The 27,298-nt window shown below is 37.5% G+C and overlaps 2 protein-coding genes across 9 annotated transcripts in view; both read left to right on the plus strand.

Annotated features, from left to right (window-relative positions):
• pxnb (paxillin b) overlaps nucleotides 1–10,261 on the plus strand; it is a 36,196-nt gene extending 25,935 nt beyond the window's left edge. For 2 of the 8 annotated variants that reach the window (XM_081348715.1, XM_081348713.1), the window contains 9 exons: nucleotides 56–203; nucleotides 697–1,932; nucleotides 2,380–2,646; nucleotides 2,809–3,213; nucleotides 5,267–5,413; nucleotides 6,027–6,200; nucleotides 6,501–6,582; nucleotides 6,662–6,810; nucleotides 9,198–10,261. In XM_081348715.1, the coding sequence (XP_081204841.1) occupies nucleotides 56–203; nucleotides 697–1,932; nucleotides 2,380–2,646; nucleotides 2,809–3,213; nucleotides 5,267–5,413; nucleotides 6,027–6,200; nucleotides 6,501–6,582; nucleotides 6,662–6,810; nucleotides 9,198–9,464 (2,875 nt within the window). In that variant the 3' untranslated portion in view covers nucleotides 9,465–10,261. Of the gene's footprint in view, nucleotides 1–55; nucleotides 204–696; nucleotides 1,933–2,041; nucleotides 2,647–2,808; nucleotides 3,214–5,266; nucleotides 5,414–6,026; nucleotides 6,201–6,500; nucleotides 6,583–6,661; nucleotides 6,811–9,197 lie in introns of those variants that run through there. The other 6 variants (XM_081348718.1, XM_081348716.1, XM_081348719.1 and 3 more) reach the window with 4 other exon arrangements.
• A 2,519-nt stretch (nucleotides 10,262–12,780) lies between these two features.
• gcn1 (GCN1 activator of EIF2AK4) overlaps nucleotides 12,781–27,298 on the plus strand; it is a 58,441-nt gene continuing 43,923 nt past the window's right edge. Inside the window, exons 1-12 of the mRNA XM_081349652.1 lie at nucleotides 12,781–12,823; nucleotides 13,673–13,781; nucleotides 15,718–15,781; nucleotides 16,742–16,873; nucleotides 16,977–17,085; nucleotides 19,322–19,420; nucleotides 20,037–20,171; nucleotides 21,944–22,012; nucleotides 22,099–22,207; nucleotides 25,727–25,801; nucleotides 25,888–26,016; nucleotides 27,083–27,133. Coding sequence (XP_081205778.1) covers nucleotides 12,806–12,823; nucleotides 13,673–13,781; nucleotides 15,718–15,781; nucleotides 16,742–16,873; nucleotides 16,977–17,085; nucleotides 19,322–19,420; nucleotides 20,037–20,171; nucleotides 21,944–22,012; nucleotides 22,099–22,207; nucleotides 25,727–25,801; nucleotides 25,888–26,016; nucleotides 27,083–27,133 — 1,099 coding nt within the window. The 5' untranslated portion in view covers nucleotides 12,781–12,805. The remainder of the gene's footprint in view (nucleotides 12,824–13,672; nucleotides 13,782–15,717; nucleotides 15,782–16,741; nucleotides 16,874–16,976; nucleotides 17,086–19,321; nucleotides 19,421–20,036; nucleotides 20,172–21,943; nucleotides 22,013–22,098; nucleotides 22,208–25,726; nucleotides 25,802–25,887; nucleotides 26,017–27,082; nucleotides 27,134–27,298) is intronic.

Here is a 27,298-nt window from a genome sequence, read left to right on the forward strand (position 1 = left end):
GGATTTGCATTGTGGGTTTTAATGGAATGCAATTGAATGTAATTTGCATAAACAGGTCCAGCCCCTGTGCTCTGAGAAGTGATTTGACGGACGGACAGGTGGACACACCTTCCGAAGAGCAGGGCAGAATATCAGCCACCTCTGCTACACGAGAACTGGATGAGCTCATGGCCTGTTTGTCAGATTTTAAGGTGCAGAGCAATGTGAGTGTGTGTATATGTGTTCGTGTGTGTGATTTACTAGGACAGTGTAAGTGAGTTGAAGAGACGTTGTGTCTGGGAATGTGTGCTGAACTATGTTGTTTGGGTGATCTATTTTCAGGACTTACTGCTCGACAATCTGGGCTAGGTTTCCAAAAAACATTGTAAGCAGATTGTTGAGACCATTGGTGCCAATGGTGTCTACAATTTTATTAGGCTTACGCTGCTGTAGGGAAACTCAGCCCTGGCCGGTGTTCATCTGACCTTCACAAAATTTACCAGTACATTTATTTGTAAACCTTTTCCTGCTCATCTATGACTTCTAGCTTCAGTTTCATCTCATTACTTCAACATTGTGCCCAGAATCTGTTTTGTTTTTTCCTCAGCTGTTCTGTACATCTCATTGAAGCTTTTTCTTAATTATTTCTCATTCTTTGCCTCCCTTAATCTGTCAATCTCTTCTCTTTCCCCTCCTGTGCCCTTTTTATGTCTCTAGCCAAGTTCCTTAGGCTCCCTGAACTCTGAGCCAATGTTTGAGCAAACTACTACCATTGCTGAAATCCACCCTCCTCCTATGACTGCTGTGTCCAAATCCCTGTCCCATACCCTCCCAGCGGAACCAAGCCGATATTCCCCTGGTCTCTCCCCTTCTTTAAACTTTGATCTGCACATTGTGGAGGAATCTGGTGAACCGGGGGCTGCGCCTCCACTATCTAGTGGTAAGCCTTCCTATCGACTGTCTCCACCTGCAGCATCCAGTCCTCGTTTTTCTCCGGTATCTGACCTGGGCTTGGATTCTGCCATTGATGTTTCTGCTTCCCTGCTCTCCTCCCAAGTGGAGTCTCTAGTGGTTCTGTCTCAGACTATAACCACGACTACTTCACCCGGAGTTCGGGATCTTTGTTCTGTCTGGGAGGGAAATCCTTCTGCCAAAATGACAAGCCGAAGTCCTATTCCGAAGTCCTATTCACCTCTCAACAAGTCTTCTAATCCAACAAGTACCTCAGCGTTCAGCAGAACCCCTGAAAGAGTTAGTCCATTGAAGACACCAGCATCTATTGATCTGTATCTCTCCAGTTCTGAAACAAAACCTTTGAGCCCAGTGCCATCTTTCCCCAGATCCCCACTTCCTACAGTCTCTGAATCACCATCTCTGTCTCTTCCCAAAGCTGTTTCACCTCCTCTAATCCTTTCCTCTTCCCCATCTCTAGCGGCTCCCAAGTCTCCAAGCCCAAAACCATCATCAGGACAGCCTGAGCCAGCTGTTTCTCTCAAACCCCTTCCTCCCTCTAGACTTGAACCACCAACCTATGAGCCTTCTCTTGACGACGCCTTAGATAAACTTCTTGCCATGAGCTTCAGCAGGCCTGAGAACGAGATCACAGCATCAGCAGCTTCACGGCTCACTTTAGAAACACAACCAGAAGTATACGAGGAGACGATAGTGGCGGCGGATCGCGGCGACATTCATCTTTACACACAAACAGAGAGCGAAATGGGGGACGGGCTCTTGGAGGATCAGTCGGACTGCCGGAGTGATATTGACTGGGCTGACATGGAGCTGAAGATGGCTTATGAAGGACCTGATGGCTCCATGACCCCCATGACTGAAGCAAGCTGGATGGATGAATCTCTCACTCCCTCGTCTTGCCCTGGAACTCCAGACGGCCAAATGGACCTTCCCATGCTTCATATGGCTGGCACAATGGACAGGATCTCGGCCTCAGGACACGTATGGATGAGACTGCAATGCTTGTTGATTGAGAATGCTGTGTGGTCTGGAGTTATTCCAAACAAGGCTTGTAGTGATTTGTTTGACAGCATGTAAATTAAACATTTTAGATAGTTGGCTAAAAGTTGTAACTGTTCCTAACTCTGTACCCTAAATTATCCTCCTTCTTTAATTTTCACTTTATTTATGGCAAATTGTAACTGTTAGAAAAGCAGATGCACTTGAGTGTTGCTGTGTGTGCACTTGAAAACCAGTAATACCTCTGTGCACTTGATAACCAGTGTTAACTACCACCATTTTCGTGTTAGAAATGTCTAACGGATTCTGCAACTGGATCGCATCTGAATGCTTCCCTAGATCCCTGCTTGTTGTGATTGGTTTCTTTTGGAAATAAGCACCAATTCTCACAAGACTTGTGGCATCTCAAGAAGTTTACTGCTGTCTCAGATCAAATCAGTGATTAGACGCACCAAGGAGATTCAAAATGTCCACCCTATGTACCGAGATGGCCTGATACGTAGGAAGATGGGTCCCCTCATTTTCCACAAGAGCAACTCCCAGGACCGGCTCATTGAGGAACTGCAAGGAAAGCTGGGAATAGCCCGTAAAGATCGTCCAAAAAAGCAGCAGCCGGACGACTGGCTCACAGAAGGCGTCATCGTCATGTCCAACCCCAAACGCTCACGGGAAGACCACAACAAAGAGGTGGATAAGGTAGACGGGAAGAATTTGCGCATTCAGAAAGTTCTATTTCCATTAAATTCCTTTTGCTTAATTGCTTTAAAGTTTCTCAATAATCACCTGCTTCTTTCTTCCTCATTCCTACTTTCCATCTCTTCCTCTCTCTTCTTCCGTCTGATTGGTGTCTTCCTCTAGATAATCATACCTCCTGAGTCTCCTCTTCCTCAGAGGAAGGTGATCCTACCTCCCCAATCTCCCCCGATCCCTCGCCCCCCTCCCCCTGCTGAGGAACCAAAGCGCCCCACTCCAGTCAAATTAGCTCCTGCTCCCATGCCTCCTCCACCACCACCCGCCCCCTCCCCACCACCTGCACCCTCCCCCCCTCCAAGAGAGCCTACACCTCCTCCCCAGCCAACTCCACCTCCCGTTCCACCCAAGCCCCCGACCCCTGAACCTGTGGAACTTCCAGCTCCCTCCCCAAAACCCACACCCGCACCCCTGCCCACACCCACCCCGCCACCTGCCTCTGTCACCCCGCCCAAAGTGCTGGCGTCAGTGGGCTGCCAGACGGAGTACGACCCGCTCTTCCCTCCGTTGCAGGTGCAGACGTGCTGTCATTGACTAAGCTTCTGTCTTACTGTCCTCTCCTAGAAAAATCACAAAACTTTAATGGATTTGTGATTTGTAAATTGAATGTTGTATGCTTGAGGGCTTGGAGAGATGTGTATGTGTTTTGAAAATGTAAAAATGCAGAAAGTTTTGTGTGATGGGTAGGTTTAGTGATCGGGTTAGTGTAAAGGGACATAATATACAGTTTGGACAGTATAAAAACCATTATGCCTATGGAGAGTCCCCACATAGCGAACCAGATTTGTGTGTGTGTGTGTGTGTGTGTGCGTGCATCACTCAGTCTTTTGTCCTGGTCATAAATATTAGATGCACATCAGCAGGAGTTTGGACAAAGCATTGGTCTGACAATAATTTGATTTGGATTTCAGTTCTTTACTAAATTAGGGGAGAGTGGGGTGAGTTGTGCCAGTTTTTACTCAAAGTGACTTTAAAGTGAGGACATGGCAGTAATGCCTTCAACTTAAGGATGTACATATATTTCAGGATGTGGTGCATCCCTGAGAACAATAACTTTGTATCTGAAATAAATGGTTTCAGAAATATAGCTCTTGGAAAAAAAGTGGTCTCATGGCACAACTTGCCCCTGGTGCGGGGGAAGTTGTGCCTTTGTGGGAATACATTGGGGGTAAATTGTGCCAGTGATTTCTGAAGTAAAACAGAACATTTTAATGTTATGAACCATACTGCTATATGAAAGCAAGATAAATTCAATACAAAATGACTAATTTAAGGTTTATTTAGATATTGTCACCCTGGAATACCATAGCATGCGTTTTTCCTACTATGGTCAATTGCATAGGGATTTTGTATTGAACATAACTCTGGATCACAGTGTCATAGAGACAAGGGGCGGGCTCATTTTACTCAGACGACCAATCAGTCTCTCAGGATCATTGTGAAGCTATCAAGCTACGCCCTAGCAACCATTTAGAGCACCATAGCAACACAATATATGATATTTGTGAATCATTTCAGGCAAAAAGGCTTTGGTAATAGATGCCTGTTGACATAGCGCTGTCTGTCAATTATGTAACATATAAGAATAAAGTGACTAGGCTAATTTCTAAACATCCTATTGTGACATAGGCCACTTAAAAACGGAATAAAACTTCTCTTTAATAACATAGTGCAAACTCAAAACTGAAATCAGTGTTAGCTAAATTAAACAAATAGCAGGCAGGCCTAAGTCAAACACTGATGAGGCATGCCCATCTCCTCACTTCTCAAGATTATCCCCTGTGAGTATGTTGGTCTAGGTGGTCTGGATCTGGCACAACTTAACCCAGGCCCTTTGGCACAGATCACCCCGGACCCACAAGTTTGAAAAACTAGCATGATCCAGCAGTTAAGAGCTAACATCATGCTAACTGTATAGACTCATTGTGTAGCCTACTAAAGCGCTAAAACATGTGTGAAATGTTTTCAAACGTGTCTATAATTGTTCAGACACTACAATAAAAAAACCTTAATCATAGAAATTTTACTTTGAAAGGGAAAAAACAGTTTTTTGCACTAAAATATGCTTAACTCTCATGCCATGTGTCTCTCTTCTTTGGAGGATGAGTAAAAGTGATTGCTTTTCAAAATTATGTGGTCACATGACCAATTTCTTCTATGGTTTTCCAGAAACAAGGGTGGAACTACTTCCCCCCCTGGCACAAATCACCCCACTCTCCCCTATGCTGTCAGTATCATAAAATTTTAAATACATTCACAATTTAATAATTTTGGGTTTGGGGGTTTTCATTACTACATTAAGTACATAGTATGTTCATGCGAAACAGGACTGTAAAATAAAGTGCTACTATATTATCATAGTAATTAGGGCCCGAGCACCAATGCTGTGAGGACCCTATTGGGATTGCTCCGTTTATTATTATATTTTTAAACTGATGCCTCAATGTTTTTTTTAAGGTGTAGGTGCTTAAAAAGCTCCCTGTGTTTTGTGCTTGTGACTAAACATTTTGTTTTGAAGACTTAATTTTTCTTTTGATTCTCTGTCTTTTGTCCTATCTATCTGTAGATCATGGCCCAGGGCAAGGGTCCACACGGACAGGTTAATAAACTGGACAACATGCTGGGCAGTCTTCAGTCTGACCTCCACAAGCTGGGAGTGCAGACAGTTGCTAAAGGAGTGTGTGGTGCCTGCTGCAAACCCATTGTGGGCCAGGTGAGAGTGCCAGAGAGATGCACAAACTTTTTTCTACCAATTCTGACTTTTTATCAGAATTGTGTGACATAAAGTCACAATTACGAGTTATAAAGTCAGAATTGCGTGATATAAAGTCGCAATTGCGTGTTATAAAGTCAGAACTGTGAGATATAAACTTGCAATTCTGACTTTTTTTCTCACAATTGCATGTTTATATCTCACAATTCTGTCTTTATAACACGCAATTGGGAGATATAAAGTCAGAATTGCATGATATAAAGTCGCAATTGCGTGTTATGAAGTCAGAATTTGGGGATGTATACTTTTTTTCCTCACAATTGCATGTTTATATCTCACAATTCTGACTTTATAACACGCAATTGGGAGATATAAAGTCAGAATTGCATGATATAAAGTCGCAAATCCGTGTTATAAAGTCATAAAGAATTGTGAGATAAAAATTTGCCATTGTGAGATGAAAAAGTCGCAATTAACTTTTAAAATGTTTTATTCTGTGGTGGAAACAAGCTTCCATAGATTTGAGCTTTCAGCTAAGATTATATGTTGTGTGCCTAGTTAGAAAGAGTAGGTCACATCTAAACAAAGGTTGTGTGTGTGTGTTTCTGTACAGGTAGTTACTGCCATGGGGCGCACATGGCATCCAGAGCATTTTGTGTGCACACACTGCCAGGAGGAGATTGGTTCCAGAAACTTCTTTGAGAGGGAAGGACAGCCGTACTGCGAGAGAGATTACCACCATTTATTCTCTCCGCGCTGCTACTACTGTAACGGACCCATACTGGATGTGAGAACCAATTTTGTAACTTCATTGATTAATTCGATTTTTCAGTGTGAACAGCAAAAAAAGCACATAAAATCTAATGCTTAAGTGAGGGTTATTACCCAGTTAGAGTCATTACTACAATAAGTACATAGTATGTTCATGCGAAACAGGCCTGTAAAATAAAGTGCTACTATATCATTATAGTAATTATATTTTTATATAGAAATTAGTTCCTGTGGTAATTGACAGCCTGCTACAGATGTTAACACGAAACATTAACCCCCCCTAAAAACATATGTGTTCATTTTTCTCACCTCACAGAAAGTGGTAACAGCGCTGGACAGGACGTGGCATCCTGAACACTTTTTCTGTGCCCAGTGTGGGGCGTTCTTTGGTCCTGAAGGCGAGTAAACACATAGCTCAATTTTTTCTTAGTTTTTTTATTATTGCACACTTCTTATAAATCCATCTTTGTTCTTCAGGGTTTCATGAGAAGGATGGGAAGGCGTACTGTCGTAAAGACTACTTTGACCTCTTCGCTCCTAAATGTGGCGGCTGTGCTCGTGCCATCCTGGAGAACTACATCTCTGCCCTGAGCTCGCTCTGGCATCCAGAGTGTTTTGTGTGCAGGGTGAGTGTAACATAATGAAGAATATTCATTTTTGGTTGGTTTGTTGCTTTGGTTTTGGAAATACCCTTCCAGTTAAAAGTTTCGAGTGATTACAATTTTTCTAGAGAAGTCTCTTCTGCTCACCATGGCTGCATTTATTTTATTAAAAATACAGTAAAAACAGAAATATTGTGAAATATTATGACAATTAAAAATAACAGTTTTCTATGTGAATATATTTTAAAGTGTAATTTATTCCTGTGATCAAAGCTGAATTTTCAGCATCATTACTCCAGTCTTCAGTGTCACATGATCCTTCAGAAATCATTCTAATATGATGTTCAGCTCAAGAAACATTTCCCATTATTATCAATGTTGAATTTTTTTTTTAACTGCTTAATATTTTTGTAGAAACCATGATACACTACCATTCAAAAGTTCAGGCCAGTTTTTTTAAATAAATGTATCAAAGTGGCAGTAAAGACATTTATAATGTTACAAAAAATTTATTTCCGTTTCAAATAAATTATGTTCTTTTGAACTTTCTATTCATCAAGGAATCCTGAAATAAATGTATCATGTACAGCACAACTGTTTTCAACATTAATAATCATAAATGTTTCTTGAGCATCAAATCATCATATTAGAATGATTTCTGAAGGATCATGTGACACTGAAGACTGGAGTAATGATGCTGAAAATTCAGCTTTGATCACTGGAAATTGCAGTTATTTATAAAACAGTTATTAAATAATATTTCACAATATTACTGTTTTTGATCAAATAAATGCAGCCTTTTTTTTTTTTTTTTTTTAAATTACAGAATTCAATATCAAGTTTTTGACACATTTCTTTTACACATTTTGTAAGTATAAATTGAAACCATAGTTCGAATTACAGGGGGGACAGAAATATCAGTTTTGGGGGGGTCAGATAATTTTTCTGATATTGTGAAAAAATATAATTACAGTTACAATACAAGTCAACTCCTATTTTCACTGTAGGAACATTTTAATGTAAAGCGATTTCAGACACCCCTATTGTGGACTGTACCATTTTTAACCACCGTGGCTAGAAGCAACGGAGAACGACTTCAACTTCTCAAGCAAGTGTCAACGTTGAATGACAAAACGCTAGTTTCATAAAGTATCATTCTTTTCAACATTCCTTATTTGTATATTCAAAAATATTTAAAATAATCTAATTTAATACAGTTATAATTTTTTTCAATGTAAATTATTTAATTTTATTGGTAACAGCCTAGTGTCTTATTATTTTAATTGAATATATTTATCAAATTTAAGAATTTGAAATGAAAGATGGAGCATACATTTAATAAAATTAGGGGAAAATGCCCTTTATAAAGGTACAAAAAATTATTCTGAGTGTTTTCAAACAGTGATGTAATGAAACATTGACAATTTAAGCGTGAAGGGAGTAAAGCCTCTGTTTAGGCTATTAAGGAAATGTCATTTTGCCAAAAGAAGAACTTTTATTTTAAATAAATGTTCATTTTAAATCAGCCTACTTCAGTGTGATATGTTACCATATTATCATGCTTAACACTAAGAATTAGAATAACTGTAATGTGATGATCAGATGCAGATATCTAAATCAGAGAATATGGGCGGTTTGCGGGTGGATTATTTCTTTTTAATAGCGGATTCGGGTGACTCAAAGTGCAGCAGAGTAATGAATTTATCTTTAAAACGTACAAAATTTTCTTCCGGGAGGCATGCCCTCGGACCCCCCTAGAGGTACCCAGCTCCACCAACAAAAAAATGTGGGAAACACATTAGGCTATATGATAATCTACAAAAAAATACACATTTAATGATCTTATTATTAAAATACATTATTATGATTTTATTATCAGTTTGTCGCATGTTTAGACCTTGTATGTGTGTTGCACAACACATGTTGCATGGACCATGATGGTCATAGAAGAAGTGAAGGAGCAGTAACCCCCCAATTATGGTGGGGTAATTCACACTCTGCTTGAAACACAACAATAATTTAAATATAAAAGGAGAAAGAAAGGGAAAAAAAATTAAAAATAAAGGGCATCACAAACATATGTTAAATTCATTTAGCAGAGATATAGATCTTTGGGCTTTTCGATTTTTTTAAAAACTTTACAGACTCTAAATACATTTTGAAGGCTGCTTTAAAATGAGCAGACTTGTTTTTTGAGTTACTCCATTTATTTTGATGAATGTAAAATGTTCCTAATAACAAAAACAAATCGATAACATATTTTTCTTTTGGAAAAGTCATATTCATCAAATAAATGCAGCCTTGGTGAGCAGAAGAGTCTTCTTTCAGAAAACAGTAATAAATCGTAATTATTCCGCACATTTGTAAGTCAGTACTTTAATGAGTGATGGTGTGTTTTGTGTGTGTTTCAGGAGTGCTTCACACCCTTCATCAACGGCAGTTTCTTCGAGCACGACGGTCAGCCCTACTGTGAGGTCCATTATCACTCGCGCCGCGGGTCGCTGTGTTCCGGCTGTCAGAAGCCCATCACGGGCCGCTGCATCACCGCCATGGGCAAGAAGTTTCACCCCGAGCATTTTGTCTGTGCCTTCTGCCTGAAGCAGCTCAACAAGGGCACCTTTAAAGAGCAGAACGACAAGCCTTACTGCCAGGGCTGCTTCATCAAGCTGTTCAGCTAGAGTGTGTGTGTGTGTGTGTGTGTGTGTTGAGTATGTTTAGTGTAAAGTTTGCCTGTTGTGTGAGTGTGTGTATTTGTCGTTCAGGTTTATGTGTCTGACTCTCGACATCCCTACATGACGTTGCTGGTCGGGTTGAAAAGATGGTGAAGTGATGCATGCTCTCAAAAGCCAGGTTGTTTTTAAGAGGGTATTAGAGGAAAGTTCAGGAGATGTTTAAACTAGTGTGTTTTTTTGAGAAAGTGTGTGAAAAATGTATTCTGCTCACTGGTTGAGCTGCAGGGAAACTGTTTGATGAAGAGAACGGTTCTGGAGGGATGATGGGAAATGAAAGTTTGAGACACAATCAACTGAGATAAACAACAACTGGAAATCAACCGAATAACCAACTTGAGCCAATAGTTGCTGGGTGAATTTCATGAACAAATATCCAGGTCATATATCAGCCCCAAACCAAAAGGAGAAATAAGAAATTATATTTTGCGGTAAAAACATTTTAGGACTATTAAAGAAACACTCCACCGTTTTTTGAGATAGGGCTTATTCACCTTCTTTCCTACATTTAGATAAGTGGGCAAATGCATTTTTGTCTCAGTGCATGCATTGTTTTAGTTTGACAGGGTCGGTGCTAGCTTAGCTTAGCATAATGAATGGAAGTAAAAGTAAAAAAATGAGTAAAAGTAATATAAAAAAAAAAACCCCACCTAATTACTTCTTGTGGCCTGCGTATTCACAAGTACAAATAGCGATGCAGATTAACACTAGGCGATTTCCTATGTAGATATTGACTTGGGACTATATTAGGGGGAAGCACAGGCGAAGCACTGCTACTTGGGTGCAGAGATATCACGCCCAAATAGCAGTGCTTCGCCTGTGCTTCCCCCTAATATAGTCCCAAGTCAATATCTGCCTAGGAAATCGCCTAGTGTTAATCTGCATCGCTATTTGTACTTGTTGTGAATACGCAGGCCACAAGAAGTAATTAGGTGGGGTTTGTTTTTTTTATATCACTTTTACTCAGGACATGCTTGCTGGCAACAAAGGATTCCATTCATTATGCTAAGCTAAGCTAGCACCGACCCTGTCAAACTAAAACAATGCATGCACTGAGACAAAAATGCATTTGCCCACCTATCTAAATGTAGGAAAGAAGGTGAATAAGCCCCATTTCAAAAAACGGTGGAGTGTTCCTTTAAGAACTTTTTTGTATTGTGCCATTATTTTCAGAAGAATTGAAAAAATTTCCATCCAAATTCTCATTATTGTAATGCAATAATGTCTAATATAATAAACAATCTGTCCAATAACAATATTTTTACTATTATTTTAAATTTGAATAAACTAAACTTAGTAAAACAAATAATGCCGTTGTGAATAAATTCTTTGTTGTTAATAGTCCTAAAATAAGCTTCATTTTCTTTTAAGCGAAATATAATCTAATGTTATTTATTGCTAATTCTTTGTATTTTGGAGTGAAATATGACCCGGACGTGTTCCTGACAGATTTGTAGGCTTTATCCGGTTATGAAAACGTCTATTTGCTGCATTTGCGTCATTTTAACATTGAATTCCACCTCGACGAATTGCTACTTTTAGTGCCTTGTTTTGTATTACAAATTTGACTGATTTTAAAAGACTTTTACACTATATACTAAATGTAGTTTTGCATACAAGAAGATATAACATGACATTTCTATGTTCATCTGTGTTGAAGTTGTATTTTCTTGAAGGAATATATGGGGTTAAATACAACGTCATCTTTATGGGCGGCATAAGATTACCACAGAAAATCATTTCTGCTCGTCCTTCGGTTTGTTAAATCAAAGGAAAAATGTATTTACAGTCAGTTTTGAAAGTAGTAAACTATGATATATGATCCATTTTATATATATAATATTCCTATGAATGCACCAGTCACATGAAATCTTGGGAAATGTTTTGTAATAATAAATGACTGGATAGGTTTTTATTCACAAAACAATTACTACACAACCACTGATGATTCAAATCATCCTGGAAATCAAAGATGTGATATTGTTCATAAATAGCTGTGACAATATTGTGCAATTTTCAACCCTCGAGTACAGTATATGATTTGATTGGAAATGAATATCCGATATTGTCTTGCTCATTCTCAGAGACAATTCTAGGCAATACTGTAACTGCTGTATCATGATATTGTGATATTATAGTATATTAATCCTTTTTTCTTTCTCTCTCTTTCATTTTTGCATGGAAGTCTTAAGTGTCTTTCAATAATTTTAAAGGGCAAGTTTTGAAAACTCGCTTTGAAGTTTCAGATGGGTTCTTGTATTTTAAGAAACATTGTCACTGGAATAGAAGTGATTTTTGCGATCAAGAGTATTAAATCTATATATGCGGTCCCTGATATCTATTGTAATGGTGCGGCTTTCTGGATGCCTGATTGCAAACGTGATTTATTGGATGCATTGGCCGTATATACCAGCAAGTGTTTATTATATGAAAGCTTTTATATGACCCGATGTGCCAGAGATCTGTACATGTGATTCAGTCTCAGAACACTACTTTGAAAGTAGAGGATAATTGCTTTATTAAATTCACTTTTCTTTGATAACTCAATTGTAATAATCCGTCCTGTCTTTTGCTGTTCGTTTTGCTCTTAATCGCTTTGTGCCAAAAGAACGTGCGGTGGAAATCTAGGGATCATATGATGTCCTTATCTGTTTTAATCACACATTTACACTGGTCGAATGTTGTGCCTTTTGTTTATTTTGAGATTTTCTATCATATAAATCAATTTCTGACGCTTTTCTATTTCTGTTCATGAGTGTTTTAGTATCCCTTTACAATTTTGATCATATACCCAATGTGAAAACAGCTATGCATATTTTATTTTTCTCCTGTAACACTGTCACATTTTGTTCTGTGAGTATCGGTTACTGTTTCAATTCATGCAATTATATGCAAATAAATCTGGTGTTTTAATGCACTGAATATTTTCCTCTTGATGTTTTTTTATTATTATTATTAAAATAATATACTAACAATGTTGCCTTGACATTTGTACACTAAATCCTCGCGTCTTTTTGACCACACTTTTTAGGTTATTTTATATTTATTTTACTTGGTCTCTTTCATTTTAATGTTTATTGATTAAAAAAACTATATACAATAAATAGACCGCTTTTAATAAAATTATGAGAATAAGTTTTAGACCCCATTTAGAATCTTTGACCAGTGGCGCCCTCTAGAGGCGCTATGCGGAAATTACAAACTCAAGCCCTGAGAAGCACGTGGCTCATGAGGACGGTAATGACTCCGGAAGTGACGACTTAAATCCTTTCCAGATCGAGGCCGGCAAGATGGCGGCGGACACGCAGGTTGGTGTGATTCGAACCGCTGCTGCATGATCATTAAAGCACAAACTTTTCTTCTGCATCTCACCACTTTCTTATGAGTTTTCACATAAAGATGACATGTGATCTGCGAGCGCGTGATGTTCAGACACACCAGAAGGCGCTGTGCACGCGCGCTAGTGCATGAATGTTCATTAATAACGACAAACTGAGCATTAACGATGGCTGAATTGCGTAATAAGCACATTTATTATTATTCCACTGTAATGTGAGAGAGATTGAGACTCTTGTAAGTGTGTAACTCACTTAAATGTGTATCTGCTGATCTCAAACACGCATTCACTTCAGTTTCTATTAAGAAAGTGCTAGAAGTACCATGGTTTGTGGACATGGTATCATGGTAAAAACATGTTTTTTGAACATATAACTCTGTATTATCATCATGATCTTCAAAATGCAGTGTAACTATACTGTAGTACACAAAAAAGCTGGCCAAACAATCACCTGTACCACGGTAATCATACATTTCGCCTAAGCTACTTATGTAAAATTATAATAAATGAATGTCCTTCTGTCAGTATATATGATGCTTTCAAAATCGTTGTCATTTTTATTGCGTTGTTTTATAACAGCGATGACTAATATGGTGTCACCTCGAGCTTTAACATAGTAACAATAAACGTAGTGATAAGTGTTGCAGTGGAAACAATGTTTACCATGATGAGCTTTTGTAAATTGTGTTTAAGATGGTAGAAACAGACCCAGATTTAAAATATAACTCCAATACATGATACATGATTATGATGTAATATGATATCCGTGTTTTTATTTAGATCAGCTGTGCTCTGATGGCTGTTGTTTGTGTGTTTGTAGGGACAGGTTTCAGACACACTGAAGAGATTCGCTGTGAAAGTCACTTCATCCAGCATTAAGGAGCGCAAGGAAATTCTTGGAGAATTGAAGGAATGTGTAAAAGGAAAGGGTGAGTTGATCTATTGCTGTATCAGACTAAAGGAATAATATGATTTTTCAATTGCGGTCAAGCTCAAAAAGTCACTTAAAAACACTGATAAAGCTTCATAACAGTTGTCCGTAGCTCTCGTACACTAAGTCATCAAAGGTCATACAAAAGTTTGGGGTCAGCAATATTTTATTTGTTTTCTGAATGAAGAGGTCTCTTATGCTCATCAAATAGAGATCGCTAAGACATGTGACCAAATGGGCGGCAACCTCTTCAGAACGCAAAGAATTATGGGTATGTTTGGCCAGGCTGGCATAGCAGGCAAGTGTTCTGGCATGAAAATAATGAAAAATTAGCGTGAAAAACAGAATATAATCCTACAAAATGCAGGCATCTTGAAAACTGCGTTCTTCCCTCCATGCAATGAAGTTTGGCGCCTTATGTTTGTGCCGCGGATTCCCAAAATGCTTTGCGTTCACCACTGGGAATATGTCATGATGACGTCACATTAGCAATCCTTATACAGTAAAAACTGCAATACTGTGAAATAATTTTGCGTTTTATAATAAAAATGGGAATATATTGTAAAATGTAATTTATTCCTTTGATCAAAGCTGAATTTTCAGCATCATTACACATTAAAGAACGCTAAAAAGACGTCACGCAGCACGCTATCATACAGAAGACATTAAAGTAAGCGATAATGCCTTTATTTATAGAGTGATTTGCTATATAAAATGCAATATAAAACATGTAATACTTATGAGTTCTGACACATCACTGTCTTTCCACTGAATACCTTTCACATCTGTTTTGATAATGTCGGGTGTGGAAAATATATATTATAACCTTTATTTAAACCTTTATGTCCCATTGAGACACAGTCTCTTTTACAAGGGAGTCCTGTATAGCACAATTTTCAACCATGAGCTGAAAAACAATACATTACGTAAATTAAAATACAATACAGATTTACACAAAGTTTACAAAATATTTACATAGAAAAAGAAAAAAATGCAATGAGTTTAAAATATATAAACAAACGAAATAAGGACTAAAAGTCGAGATCTACCTACCATTAATTAAAACAAGTGCACAAGTCCGTCAGCATGTCAAATATTCTTTTTTTAAAAGCAGCTAAGGAAATTAGCGCACCAATCTTAAGCCTAGACTGGAGTTCCTTCCAGGACGAAGGGCCATAGTAAGACAGACTCCTCTTTCCTGCTTCTGTCCTCAATCTTTTAAGTGACTCCCATGAGTACAGAATTGTGATGAATGTGGATCTAGAGTGACGTACAAGTCGCATGAATTCCTACAGACTGCGGTCGCCTTGCAGAACATCCGTCCTGTATCGGATTTCAGACCACATATGGAAGTGGCACATATCGCAATTGAAAAGATCAGATTTCATGTGGTTTGTGCTGTTCACACTGTCATGAGAATAACAAATCTGAGTCACATTTGAGCAAAAAATTCAGATTTACCTGCAGTCTGAACGTAGCCTAATATGCTGATTTGCTGATCAAGAAACATTTCTGATTATTATCAGTGTTAAAAACAGTTGAGTTGCTTCATATTTCTGTGGAAACCTTTATACGTTTTATTTTTTAGGATTAAAAGCTCAGTAGAACAGCATTTATTTGAAACAGAAATCCTTTGTAACATTATAAATGTCACTTTTGATCAATTTAATGTGTCCTTGCTGAATAAAAGTTTTAGTTTCATTCAAAAACATTTAAACATTTTCAACAGTAGTGTATGTTAACTCTGCATGAGGTACAAATGTGTTCAGTGAAAATTTCAAGCTCTGCATTAGTTCTGAAATCTCATTTACACATGCACATATTCAGATGTTTCGGTCATAAAAGTTTGGAATGACGTGAGAGTGAGAAAATGACAGATTTTTGTCTGAACTGTGTGAAGTTTGTAATTGTTTGTGGTTAAATTCTCTCTTCAGACCTTCCTGAGCCGGCCATCAAAGGACTGTGCAAACTCTTCTATCTCACCCTGCACAGATACAGGTAGGTGTGTGTGTGTGTGTGTGTGTGTGTGTGTGTGTGTGTGTGAGCAATCTCTTCACATCGGTCCAATTAAAGCAGGGGTTTCCATCTTTTAGAGGCTACGGACCATCAAATACGATCATCCTCGCAATGGACCCTCATCAGAAATTTTAAGGCAGCTATAGATACATGTTCATGTATAAAGGCCCAATTTATTTCATACTATACTAATTTAAAGTATTATTTGGAAAATATTTTTAAGTTTGCTTTCTACTTTTTTATGTATTGATTTATTTAAATTCAAACTTTATAGTTCACTTATTGATTTTAATCAAATTTGTAATTTATTTTAAACACATTATTATTGTTTACTTATACAATATATAGTCTAATTTGTAGTATTTTTTAAATTATTTTTTATAATAAAAATATAATTTTTAACAATTTATTTAAATTTTTAATTAAACTATTTATTTAATTTATCATTTGAACCTTTTTAATTTATTTAAAAAAAAAAAAACATATATAAAACAACATTTTTCTCTAAACTCTTCCACGGACTTCCTTGGACCCCCCTTCATTAATGAGAGTCTTGATAATGTTTTTGGACTGTACCAGAATAGATTTTCATGCATGAATGTTCAAAAAAACACATTATTTTCCTCATATTCTCCATTGTTGCAGCTCCTCTCTTCCAGTCTGTCAGTAACGCTCTGTTTAGTTCCTGTCTCTATGAAGCCCCTCCTTCTGAAAAGCACACTGTGCTCTGATTGGTCGGCTGGAGTAGTGTGTTGTGATTGGTCGAGCGCTTCGAGTGTGTTTGGGAAATGTCCCGCCCCTTACCATAACCGCCAGTTTCAACACACTACTAACTTATTCTGCGTATAAATTATTATTTTGATGAGGAATATTGTGACGTGTCCTCTTTAAAACATGCGAGATTGTTCTTCTGATGATGGTGGATTTGATTTGTCTTCTCAGGGATGCCGCATCTCGGCGAGCTTTGCTCTCGGTCATCGAAGTGCTCATCCAATCACAGCCTGATGCCATTGCGAGCAACCTCCCCCCCGGTCTGCTCAGCTGCGGGGTGGTCAGCAGGGGCGTAATGCCTGGGTGAGTGACTGCACAAATCTTATCGTTATCAGATGCATTGCACGGATGCAGATTTACCCAAGCTACCATCTATATATACGATATATTGTCAAAAATCCCCCAGGAAGAGCACAGCGTCAGGAGCCTGCTGCGCCCTGCCATGGACCTGTTTGATCGTTCGGACTGTGTTTCCCACCGCAGACAAGAGAGAAGGTGCCAACTGGAAGAAACTGGTCAGTTGCATTTGTCTTTATTAAAGGGGTGGTGTAATGCCCTTTTCACAAGATGTAAAATAAATCTCTGATGTCCCCAGAGTGTGTGTGTGAAGTTTCAGCTCAAAATACCCCACAGATATTTTTATATAGCATGTTCAACCTGTTAACCGTTGCCAGTGCGCCCGCGCACTGAAGCGTTTTTTTATTTATTTAGTTCTAATTTACTATCAGATTTAATGTTATACCTTGACAAACTATACATCATTAAAAAAATATAAGACTCAAGTTTCAATATTTGACCACTAATTGTATTCTGAGAAACTTATAGCGACAGTTATTTCTTAATATCTGTCAGGAGTTATGAAATGAAAAAATGAGTCGATACCTTTAATATGAATTATGCGCGTCAGCCGGTTTCATTCATAAAAAACTCCCGTGCTGTCGTCATGACAGCGATACACAAAACAACGTCCCTCAGGGCTTTTAGCTCAAAAATGTGCATATTTGGAGAAATATTGATAGATTCTCATAGATTTACATCAGATTTCTATAGACAGGAACAATATTTATTTAATTTATACCCAAATGCGTCGATGTAATCTTTATAAGCGTTTGGCACTCTCATTTACTGTGTTTTCAATTCATACCAATAGCCTGAGGGCGCTATATGCACAATAATAACCCATATATGGAACATGAAGAAGAGCCATAATCATGTGACATTCCAGGACGTCACTGATACACACAAAGCTAACAAGAGATCGCGCTATAACGTGCAGATACAGATGTTTTGAAGACAATAAACATGATTGCAATGATATTTGAGTTACCTGTGTTTTTCAAGCCATGCCAGGTATTTTCATAATAATAAATTATATTTATAATGTAATGCTAATCTATAGACCATCATTGTGCAGAATATGATCAAATAGTATATTTTCTGTCTGATTTTTTTATCTGATGTCAAATTAGATCACAGAAGATTATTTAAAACACTTCACTTGCGTTTTAAAGTAAGTTTGGAGCACAAATATGGTTTTAATCTCATAAATTGTCATGTATTGATGGTGTGCTAAGCTAACATGCTAGCTAGCTCTAGGTGCTTCTATCTTGAAAAAAATTTAACTAAATACAGAGTTTTAGACTTATCATCTTCAGATTTTAAACAAAATGTTTAGACATGTGGCTTTAGCTGTAGTGCATTTCTAGATTGCTACAGTGCCAACTTCAATTTTATTTTCATGAAGATGTTTCATAAAAATAAATTTCTAATAACTTTACAAAACTTTAAAGCTATTTATAACAATTTTTTTCATTATGACAATAATTAATTCTACATTTACAATAAACTGCCAGGTGTCAGCTTTCAAATGAGATCATACCTGTGCTTTTAGTGCAAAGGGTTCATGAACTGTATCTGTTTCAGTTTGGGTATGTCATTTCTGGGGATTTTTCAAAAGTGGGGTTGCAGCTTAACAGGTCTTAAAGGGGTGGTATAATGCCCTTTTCACAAGATGTAAAATAAGTCTCTGATGTCCCCAGAGTGTGTGTGTGAAGTTTCAGCTCAAAATACCCCACAGATATTTTTTATATAGCATGTTAAAGTTGTCACTTTTTGAGGGTGAGCAAAAAACACCGTTTTTGTGTCTGTCCCTTTAAATACAAATGAGCTGCTGCTCCCGGCACAGGGGACGGAGCTTCAAGAGCTTGTGTCCTGAAATTTTAAAAACCTTTAGCGTTTTAAGATGGAGAGACTCTAGTTCAGGCGTTCTCAACCCTGGTCCTCGAGGGCCACTCTCCTGCAGAGTTTAGCTCCAACCCTAATCAAACACACCTGAACCAGCTAATTAAGCTCTTCAGGATTACGAGAGAGCTACAGACAGGTGAGTTTGATCAAGGTTGGAGGTAAACTCTGCAGGAAAGTGGCTCTCGAGGACCAGGGTTGAGAACGCCTGCTCTAGTTGATGAATTTATGTAGCTTATGTGTCATTGATTAGCATATTCTGTCATTAAAATCTATAAATCGTGTTCCGGGGGCGGGGTTTATGTAAATGTTATGGTTGGTGATGCTACTAACCCACTTTGCAGATGTTGTTTATGCTCAAACAGCAACATTACACACTAACTAAAGTTAAAAAAGTGAAATCATAATCAACCACCCCTTTAATCATAGCTTAGTTTAGCCATAGTTCTAAACCTGTATGGCCTTCTTTTTATTTAATCCATCCAATCATATTCTCTCTTTTACTATTAGGTTGAGGTTCAGAGTTTGCTGCTGGCTGAGGCAGTGGGCGGAGCCTCTGGGAACGCTCTCAAGTCAATCAGCAAACGCTTTAACAAGTTGTGGAAGGAGGTATCGCTAAATTAAATCAGTCTGATGTCTCATACAGTCTTGTTAAAAAATGTAGTTAAATGATGTCACATGATCCTTTAGAAAACATTCTAATATGTAATATGATACATATTTATCATATGAAGAGTTCAATGCAAAAGCCTCTAAGTGCCATATGAAATTTTCTTCTAAAATTAGTATTTTTATCAAGCTAGTATATTTAGGTTCAGTAATTTCACTTTAATGACAATTAATAGGTAATTTTCAATGTCATTTAAGTGAAATAACTGAACATAAACATACAAGCTTGATAAAAATGATCATTCTAGAAGAAAATTTCAGATGGCACTTAGAGGCTTTTGCATCTGAACTCTTCATATCTAATATGCTCAAGAAACATTTCTGATTATTTTCAATGTTTAAAACAGTTGTGCTTCATATTTTTGAGGAGCTGTGATGCATTTTTTTTCCCGGATGCTTTGATGAATAGAAAGTTAAAAAAGGACAGTGTTTATTTGAAATGAATTCTTTTGAATATTTATAAGTGTTTACTGTCTTTTTTGATCATCAACATATATAATAAAAAAAAGTACAGCCTTTAGTTTTATATTTATTAACTTTGACTTTGTTTGTGCAGACCCCGGGTCTGGTGGATCAGTACATGAGCACTCTGCTGAGTCTGGATCAGAGCTGTGTGTCTGTGCCTCTGCTGGGACTGTGTGTGGACTTCTGCACTGCGCAGAAAGACATCGCCACCATCAACAAACACAAGGTGATAAACTCAACCTCTCCCACGCTTCACATGCCATGAGCTTCTGTTTCAGTGTTGTTTTAGTATAGCCGCTTTCTGACCGGAGGAACCTTTTCACAGTTCCTAGAACTATTGGCTAAAGTACCCGGATGTCGGCGTGTTCGCACCGCAGGAACTAGGAACGATTTTAGTTCTAGGAACTCCATTTGGAGGAACTCATTTAGGCCCTACTTCAGAGTAGGGTCTAAACCAGCACTATAGGAACTACCCGTGACGTTAGTGTACGCTGATGACCGAACGCACGCGGAACACCAGCACCCGCCATTTTTAAAACAGCTAGAATGTAAACACACAGATTATAGCCTATATATTTACTCCAGAAACTAACTATACAAACATGGAACAGTGATAGATGGGTCTCCAAATCTTTATGCTGAAGAGAAAATCCAACGCACTTTGAGAAGACCAAGTCAAACATGATTATGTTTATCTGCCCAGCTAGCAACACTGGACATCAACCACACGACATAGGCTAATAACCTTTTTTTCATATACTGTCTACTTTCTATAACAGTTCTGTCTAATAACATATTAAACAGTACTGTTAGACAGATCGCTAACTAATAAACAGAGAATGCGAGCATTGTTTGCTCTGGCGTTCTCAGCGCCGCCAAAATAAAGGTCTGTCGCGCCGTCAAAATAAAAGTCACTGTGCTTGCGTCACTCCCTTACCCCTCCTACCAGTTCCTATGGCCACTTGGCCAGTGCGAACGCAAACAGCAAAACCGAGTTTGGGGGAGAGTAGTTCATAGAACTGTTTAGAAGTGGACAGTTCCTAGAACGAAGTTCCTGTAACTACTTGGTCCGAAAGCGGCTTATTTATGTATGTTTCAGTATTTATTCATATTTTAATTTAGCTTTTATTGTGATAGTTTTTTTTAATTTGTTTAATTTAGTTACATTTTTGGTTATTTTGATGTGCTTTTGTCATTTTTATTTTTATACTTTTTTTAGATTTTGCTTTAATTTATTTTAGTTTTAGTAATTTTAGAATTAGGGGCAGAACTTATTAGGGGCAGCCCTAATAATATATACATAAATCCCATTGCAGATCTAGGCAGGTGGAGCTGGGGGAGGTGGAGGGTTTCAAAGGAATTCTAGCATACAGCAAGCAATGAACCAGACTATTTAAAGTCTGCGTGAACCGGAAGTTGCAAACGACTTTTCTCCAGTGCTGTGACGTATTTCCCAGTGAAAAGGAATATTGAACAGAGGGCAGGGTTTTACTCTAGCGCTCCTCCTCTCCATCTCTCGCTCATTACAGACTAACGGTTTGAGGGGAGTGGTTAAGCGTTTCCCAACCCAAGTCCTCAAACCTACGTCATCAGAGAATTCCAGACCGGAAGTAACTTTTGACTTTGATTAAAGATAACGACGGCAAACAATTTTTTTCTGTGTTTTAACTTGCACGGATTAATTGTTCACCACAAGACTAGTAATATGCGCTAACAAAGTAAATAGGGTCAATTTTGATTTCAGTTGGACTTTAAATGTTGAGCAGCAAGCTGGTTGGCTGCATGCGGTAATGATGCGATTGCTCTCAGATTGCATGTAAAGGTCCTATCAACCTGCGCCCTCTAGAGTTTCATGACGGAACTAGATTTTATTTCAGTTAGTAGCCAAGGCATCATTTTAAAAGTTTTACGTTTTCTTTTTTCTTCTATTTAATTAGACAAAAGCTATTATTCATAATTGTACTTTTATTTAACAAAATCAACACTGTTCTGTTTTAGGCGGCTCTCTTGGACCTGTACATGAAGACGGTCCTCATGAGTAAGACCAGACCGCATCCGCACATACTGGTGAGAATCTGTGTCGTGACTTAGTTGAGTCAATACTCTTTGCAGTGTCGAGATCATAAAACCTAAAGCTGATTGTGTGTTTTCAGGAAAAGAGCGCCTCGATGCTTCGTCACATGTCTCACTCTGAGTTTAAGGAGCAACTGCTGCCCACGTTACAGAAAGCTCTGCTCCGCAGCCCCGAGAACTCCATTCAGAGTGAGTGAGATGCTACGGCTATCACACACTTCCTCACACTATCATTCATTATCACACAGATGCATCATGATATCATCATTACTGCTCAGAACAAATGTGACCCTGGATCACAAAACCAGTCACAAGTCTATTTGTGGCAATAGCCAACAATACACAGGGCTTGACATTAACTTTTTGAGGCACTTGTCCTTCGGACAAGTGAATTTATGTTTTACTTGTCCATGCACAAAAGTCACTTGTCCGGGTAAAGATTTATAATTTTATCATTTATCTATTTTTTTGTGTTTTGCTAATGCAGAATTCGAACAAACCATTGAAAGCATCCAAACACTATCAATATTAATAGAATTCAGTTGAAACAGTAGAAAGGAACATGTCCCAAGAACAGAGTTCCCCTTCAACAAGAAATAAGGATCTCCAGACTCCATAATACAAAGTAATACTTTGCACGCTGGTGCGCAGTGTATCACCAGAGGAAGTGGTGACTCTTGTAGGTATCCTCAGTATTTGCAAGCTAGCTAGACTTACTGTATACTATATCTAAAATAATTTTGTAGACATAGAGATGCACCAATTACAATTTTCTAGGCTGATTCCGGTTTTTCATTGAGTTTGACCTGCCGATTCCGATTTATTTATTTTCTAACCACTTTACAGCACACACAAATATTTATTTTCGATCTTTTCTTTAACCCTTTCACGCGTAAGTTTAAAATATTCTAACCGACACCCCACCCCCGTTTTTTCAAGGCGAACGTTCCCTTTAATGTTTCCATGGCGACGCGTCACGCGATACACCGCAGCCACAATAATACTGTATGACAGATGTGTCGCTTTTATTTCGCTTTTCCTTTTTTATTCAAAATATTCACAAACTTGCTTACCATGTCATCAATCAGCCTATCTGATATTCCGATTCTCAAATACGTGTAAGTGAGTGTGTTTGGTTGTTTAAAAACCTTTATAAATAATCTTGATCTATAACATGAGATGGGCGCCACAATGTTGTCCTGTCAGTCGGATTTACAGCACGTGAATTCATCAGTTTCTCCCGAAATAAATGCAAGAATGTGGCCGGGGAACTGAGAAGAATAGAGTAAACTTTATAGTAACTTAACTTCCACTATGTTTGTCTGATATGAATAACACATGTCGACAAATTATATTTGAATAGATTGTTATTGCTGCTTCCACAGACATCAGTGTGTATTTTACAAACTCCAAATGTATTGTTTTACTCGTGCTTATGTGTATTTAAATATCTGAAACCTAAAATAAACATTATGAGGTTGAAAACACTGCTTAGTTGTGATATATGACAGCGCTGAATAGTGCTGGGCGGTTTACCGGTTCATACCGAATACCGGTGTTTATTTTTGTTACGATATGAATTTTTAATATACCGCAAAACCGGTGTATGTCGCTTTAATCGGAACGCGGCGCTGCGCGACACAGTCTCACCCCTCATTTACAACACACGTCTGCGGCGCATTACAGCTGCGACAAGGTTTTATTCCGTCCTCCACGTGGTGCGTCAAAATAGACCAGGCGCCTATATTTAGCGAAGCGGCGCGGAGAGCCGCTTCTGGGAAGCTTCGATCTGAAACACAAGCATTGACTAGAATGGGCACGAGACGTGTGGGGGTGAGAGTCTTTTTTTCTTGCGGCGCGCGTGTTTTTATACTGTATTAACGTATCTGAAGTGAACTGACGGTCTTAAGAAAAGTTTCTTTGTTATTACGATTGAATCTTTCTTTATCTTTCCTGATAAAGCAGTGTTTATGAGCGTTGCTGCTTTGTGTACAGCCGTTACCGGGGAAACCACTGTTTCTGCCGCTCCTAAAGCGCGTCCTGCTGGCACCTCTTTGTAAACAGCCTTGCAAACCTGTATTATTAATATTAGTGTGGATTTTTTCTATAATATTCACTCATGACAATAAAATAGGGCATTATAAGTAAATCTACTGCACTATTTCCTCTCTCACTCAGTAGAAAATGTGGTAAACACCCATCATGCTTGAGAAAAAAAAAACACACAAAAAAAACCCGGTAAAAACCGTGAAACCGGTATAATTTAGAAAAAAACCGTGATGTTGATTTTTGGTCAAACCGCCCAGCACTAGCGCTGAACGCGTCCGACTCTGGCTCAGCGCCAGGCAACGCGCGAAAGCAGTTTGAATCTGGCAGTGATGCGACGTCTCAAATCGGTAAAATTAAATCTGTAAAATTATAGACGTAATGAGTGGCACATAACGTGAAGTAACAAGGCATTTTATTTTGTTTGAAATTATAACTTGTCCAGTGGGACAACAAATTTTCACTTCCACTTGTCCTACAAAAAAATCCACTTGTCCCGGACAAGCGGACAAGCCTTAATGTCGAGCCCTGATACATATTAGGGTTAAAATGATTGATTTTTCTTTTATGCCAAAAATCATTCGGATATTAAGTAAAGATCATGTTCCATGAAGATATTTTGTAAATTTCCAATCGTAAATATATAGAACATTTATTTTTGTGAGTCAATGCAGCACAATCGCCAACATAAATGGACAACTTTAAAGGAGATTTTCTCAATGTTTTGATTTTTTTGCACCCTCAGATTCCAGATTTTCTAATTGTTGTATCTCGGCCAAATATAGTCCTGTCATAACAAAACCATACATCAATGGAAAGCTTATTTATTCAGCTTTCAGATGATGTATAAATCTCAAATTGACCCATGTGACTGATTTTGTGGTCCAGGGTCACATATGATTATGATATAATGTTACTGTCAGTGTCATTTTAGTACAATTGAAATACTATTATAGTTTTTATTAGTATTTTGAATTAGAATTTATTTTAATATTTCTTAATCTGTAAATGTTAATAAATAAAATACAACTGTTCCTTGTTAGTTAGGTTCATTAAATAATATGAACAGACACAACTTTTGATTTTAATTATGAATTAGAAAATGTTCAAATTAGAAGTATTTTTTATAGTAACTAACGTAGTTATCTAATTAAGTTAAAAAAAATTGTCTATGTGTTTTTGTTATTTTAATACAAGTGAAACTAAATTAAAATAAAATAAGTATATATATATATATATAATGTGTGTTTTAATAATATTATTTCAGTTAATGTTTATTCTATTTAAACAACGAAAATGTTTTGTATGGTTATATTTTAGTTAAATATAATAACCCTGGTTAGTTTTAACTATTAAAAGGTCAAATATAACAAAATTATATAGTAAAAAAAAAAAAGAGTATTTTTGCCAGTCCATTGATAAGTGCTTTTGTTTATAGAAATGCTCACATGAGGGTTAGTGTCTCACTAGTGTTTCACATGGGACCCGACTAAAGATAGTGTATTAGTTTCAATTGCGGGAATTATTATTATTATTTTTTATTTATTTTTCTCCATTTTTTAGAAACCTCTTGTCTACCAAGCATGAACAAGATATTACTTATTACTATACTGATTGTTAATTTCTGAATATGTCCATCTCTGTTATTGGTCTTTCCTCCAGCGATCTCCTCCATGTTGGCGTCTCTCACACTTGACCTGAGTCAGTATGCGCTGGACATCGGGAAGGGCATCTCCAGTGAGTCGTCGTCTGTATGATCGAGAGGTTGGTCTAAGGCGTCACGTGCAGGTTTAATGTGACGTGTGTGTGTGTGTGTGTTTCAGGTCAGCTGAAGGCCAATAACCCAGAGCTCATGGACCAGGCGGTGGCGGCCCTTCAGAATCTGGTCCAACAGTGCAGCGACCCGAGCGCCGTCCAGGACCTCGTCAAACACCTCTTCGCCATCCTCGGAGGTCAGTGAGGACTTTCAAGGTTTCAACGGTCATGTACTCTTAAAATTAAGATTTCTATGAATGGAAAATTCATAGAAATAATCTTAAAAAATCATTCACATTTTAATAGTGAATGTACACACTACCAGCTAAAAGTTTTCAAATAATTAAGATCTTTTTCATGTTTTTGAGCTGACTTTTCAGCATCATTACTCCAGTCTTCAGTGTCACATGATCCTTCAGAAATCATTCTAATATGATGATTTGATGCTCAAGAAACATTTATGATTATTAATGTTTAAAACAGTTGTGCTGCTTCATATTTTTGTGGAAACTTTACAAAAATGCACAACAATTCAAAAGGTACGGTTAAGTAAAATAATACTACATACAAAAAAAAATTAAATAATACTTTTATGAGGCAAGGACGCATTAAATTGATCAAAAGTGACAGTAAAGATCATTATAATGTTACAAAAGATTCTATTTCAAATAAAATGTTCATTTGAACTTTCTATTCATCAAAGAATCCTTAAAATAATGTATTACAAAAATATTAAGCAGCAAAAACTGCTTTTAACATGATAATAATAATAGGAACCATTATTAAGAATTAATAATTATTAAAAAAATAACATGGAAAACCACACCACAAGTTTGACCAATGCTTTTTTTACTTAAAGATGAAGACCCAACTTTATGCATGTTTTGTAAGAAACCCCTCTCTGTTAAACATATTTTATTAGATTGTCCTGGACTTGCTCTTTTATAAAGTTACCTCACTTAAAGACTTATTTAGTAAGATTATGCCTGAAAAGGTTTTGTATTTTTTTTCATGTTAATTTAAAAAATCTTGTATAATATGACTTGCCGTTTTTTTGTTTTTTTATTGTATTTATTTTGTATTTAATTGATTTTTTGCCATGAAAATAGCTTTGAATGCTGACATGGCACTAAATAAAACAATCTGAATCTGGAAAACCACACCAGTAATCTCAGTAAAATTATAATAGGAAGCTCATTATCCAATAATCATGCTCACTTTGAAAAGCAGGATATTCCTAATTATTCATGTTGTTTTGCACAGGTTCAGAGGGGAAGCTGACTGTTGTGGCCCAGAAGATGAGCGTTCTCTCGGGTGAATATCTGTTTGTCTCATATGCTCATTACACAATGGTTTTACACACTGATTTTCTTTTCTAATAGCTAATCTTGAAATAAAGTGTCTTTTGATCACTGCTAATTTCCATCAGGAAACCTACAGACATCTTTGACCCCTGTGCTTGTGTCTTTAGCGTCAAGT

The sequence above is a fragment of the Scardinius erythrophthalmus genome, assembly GCF_964197995.2.
Source record: "Scardinius erythrophthalmus genome assembly, chromosome: 20".
Lineage (NCBI taxonomy): Eukaryota > Metazoa > Chordata > Actinopteri > Cypriniformes > Leuciscidae > Scardinius > Scardinius erythrophthalmus.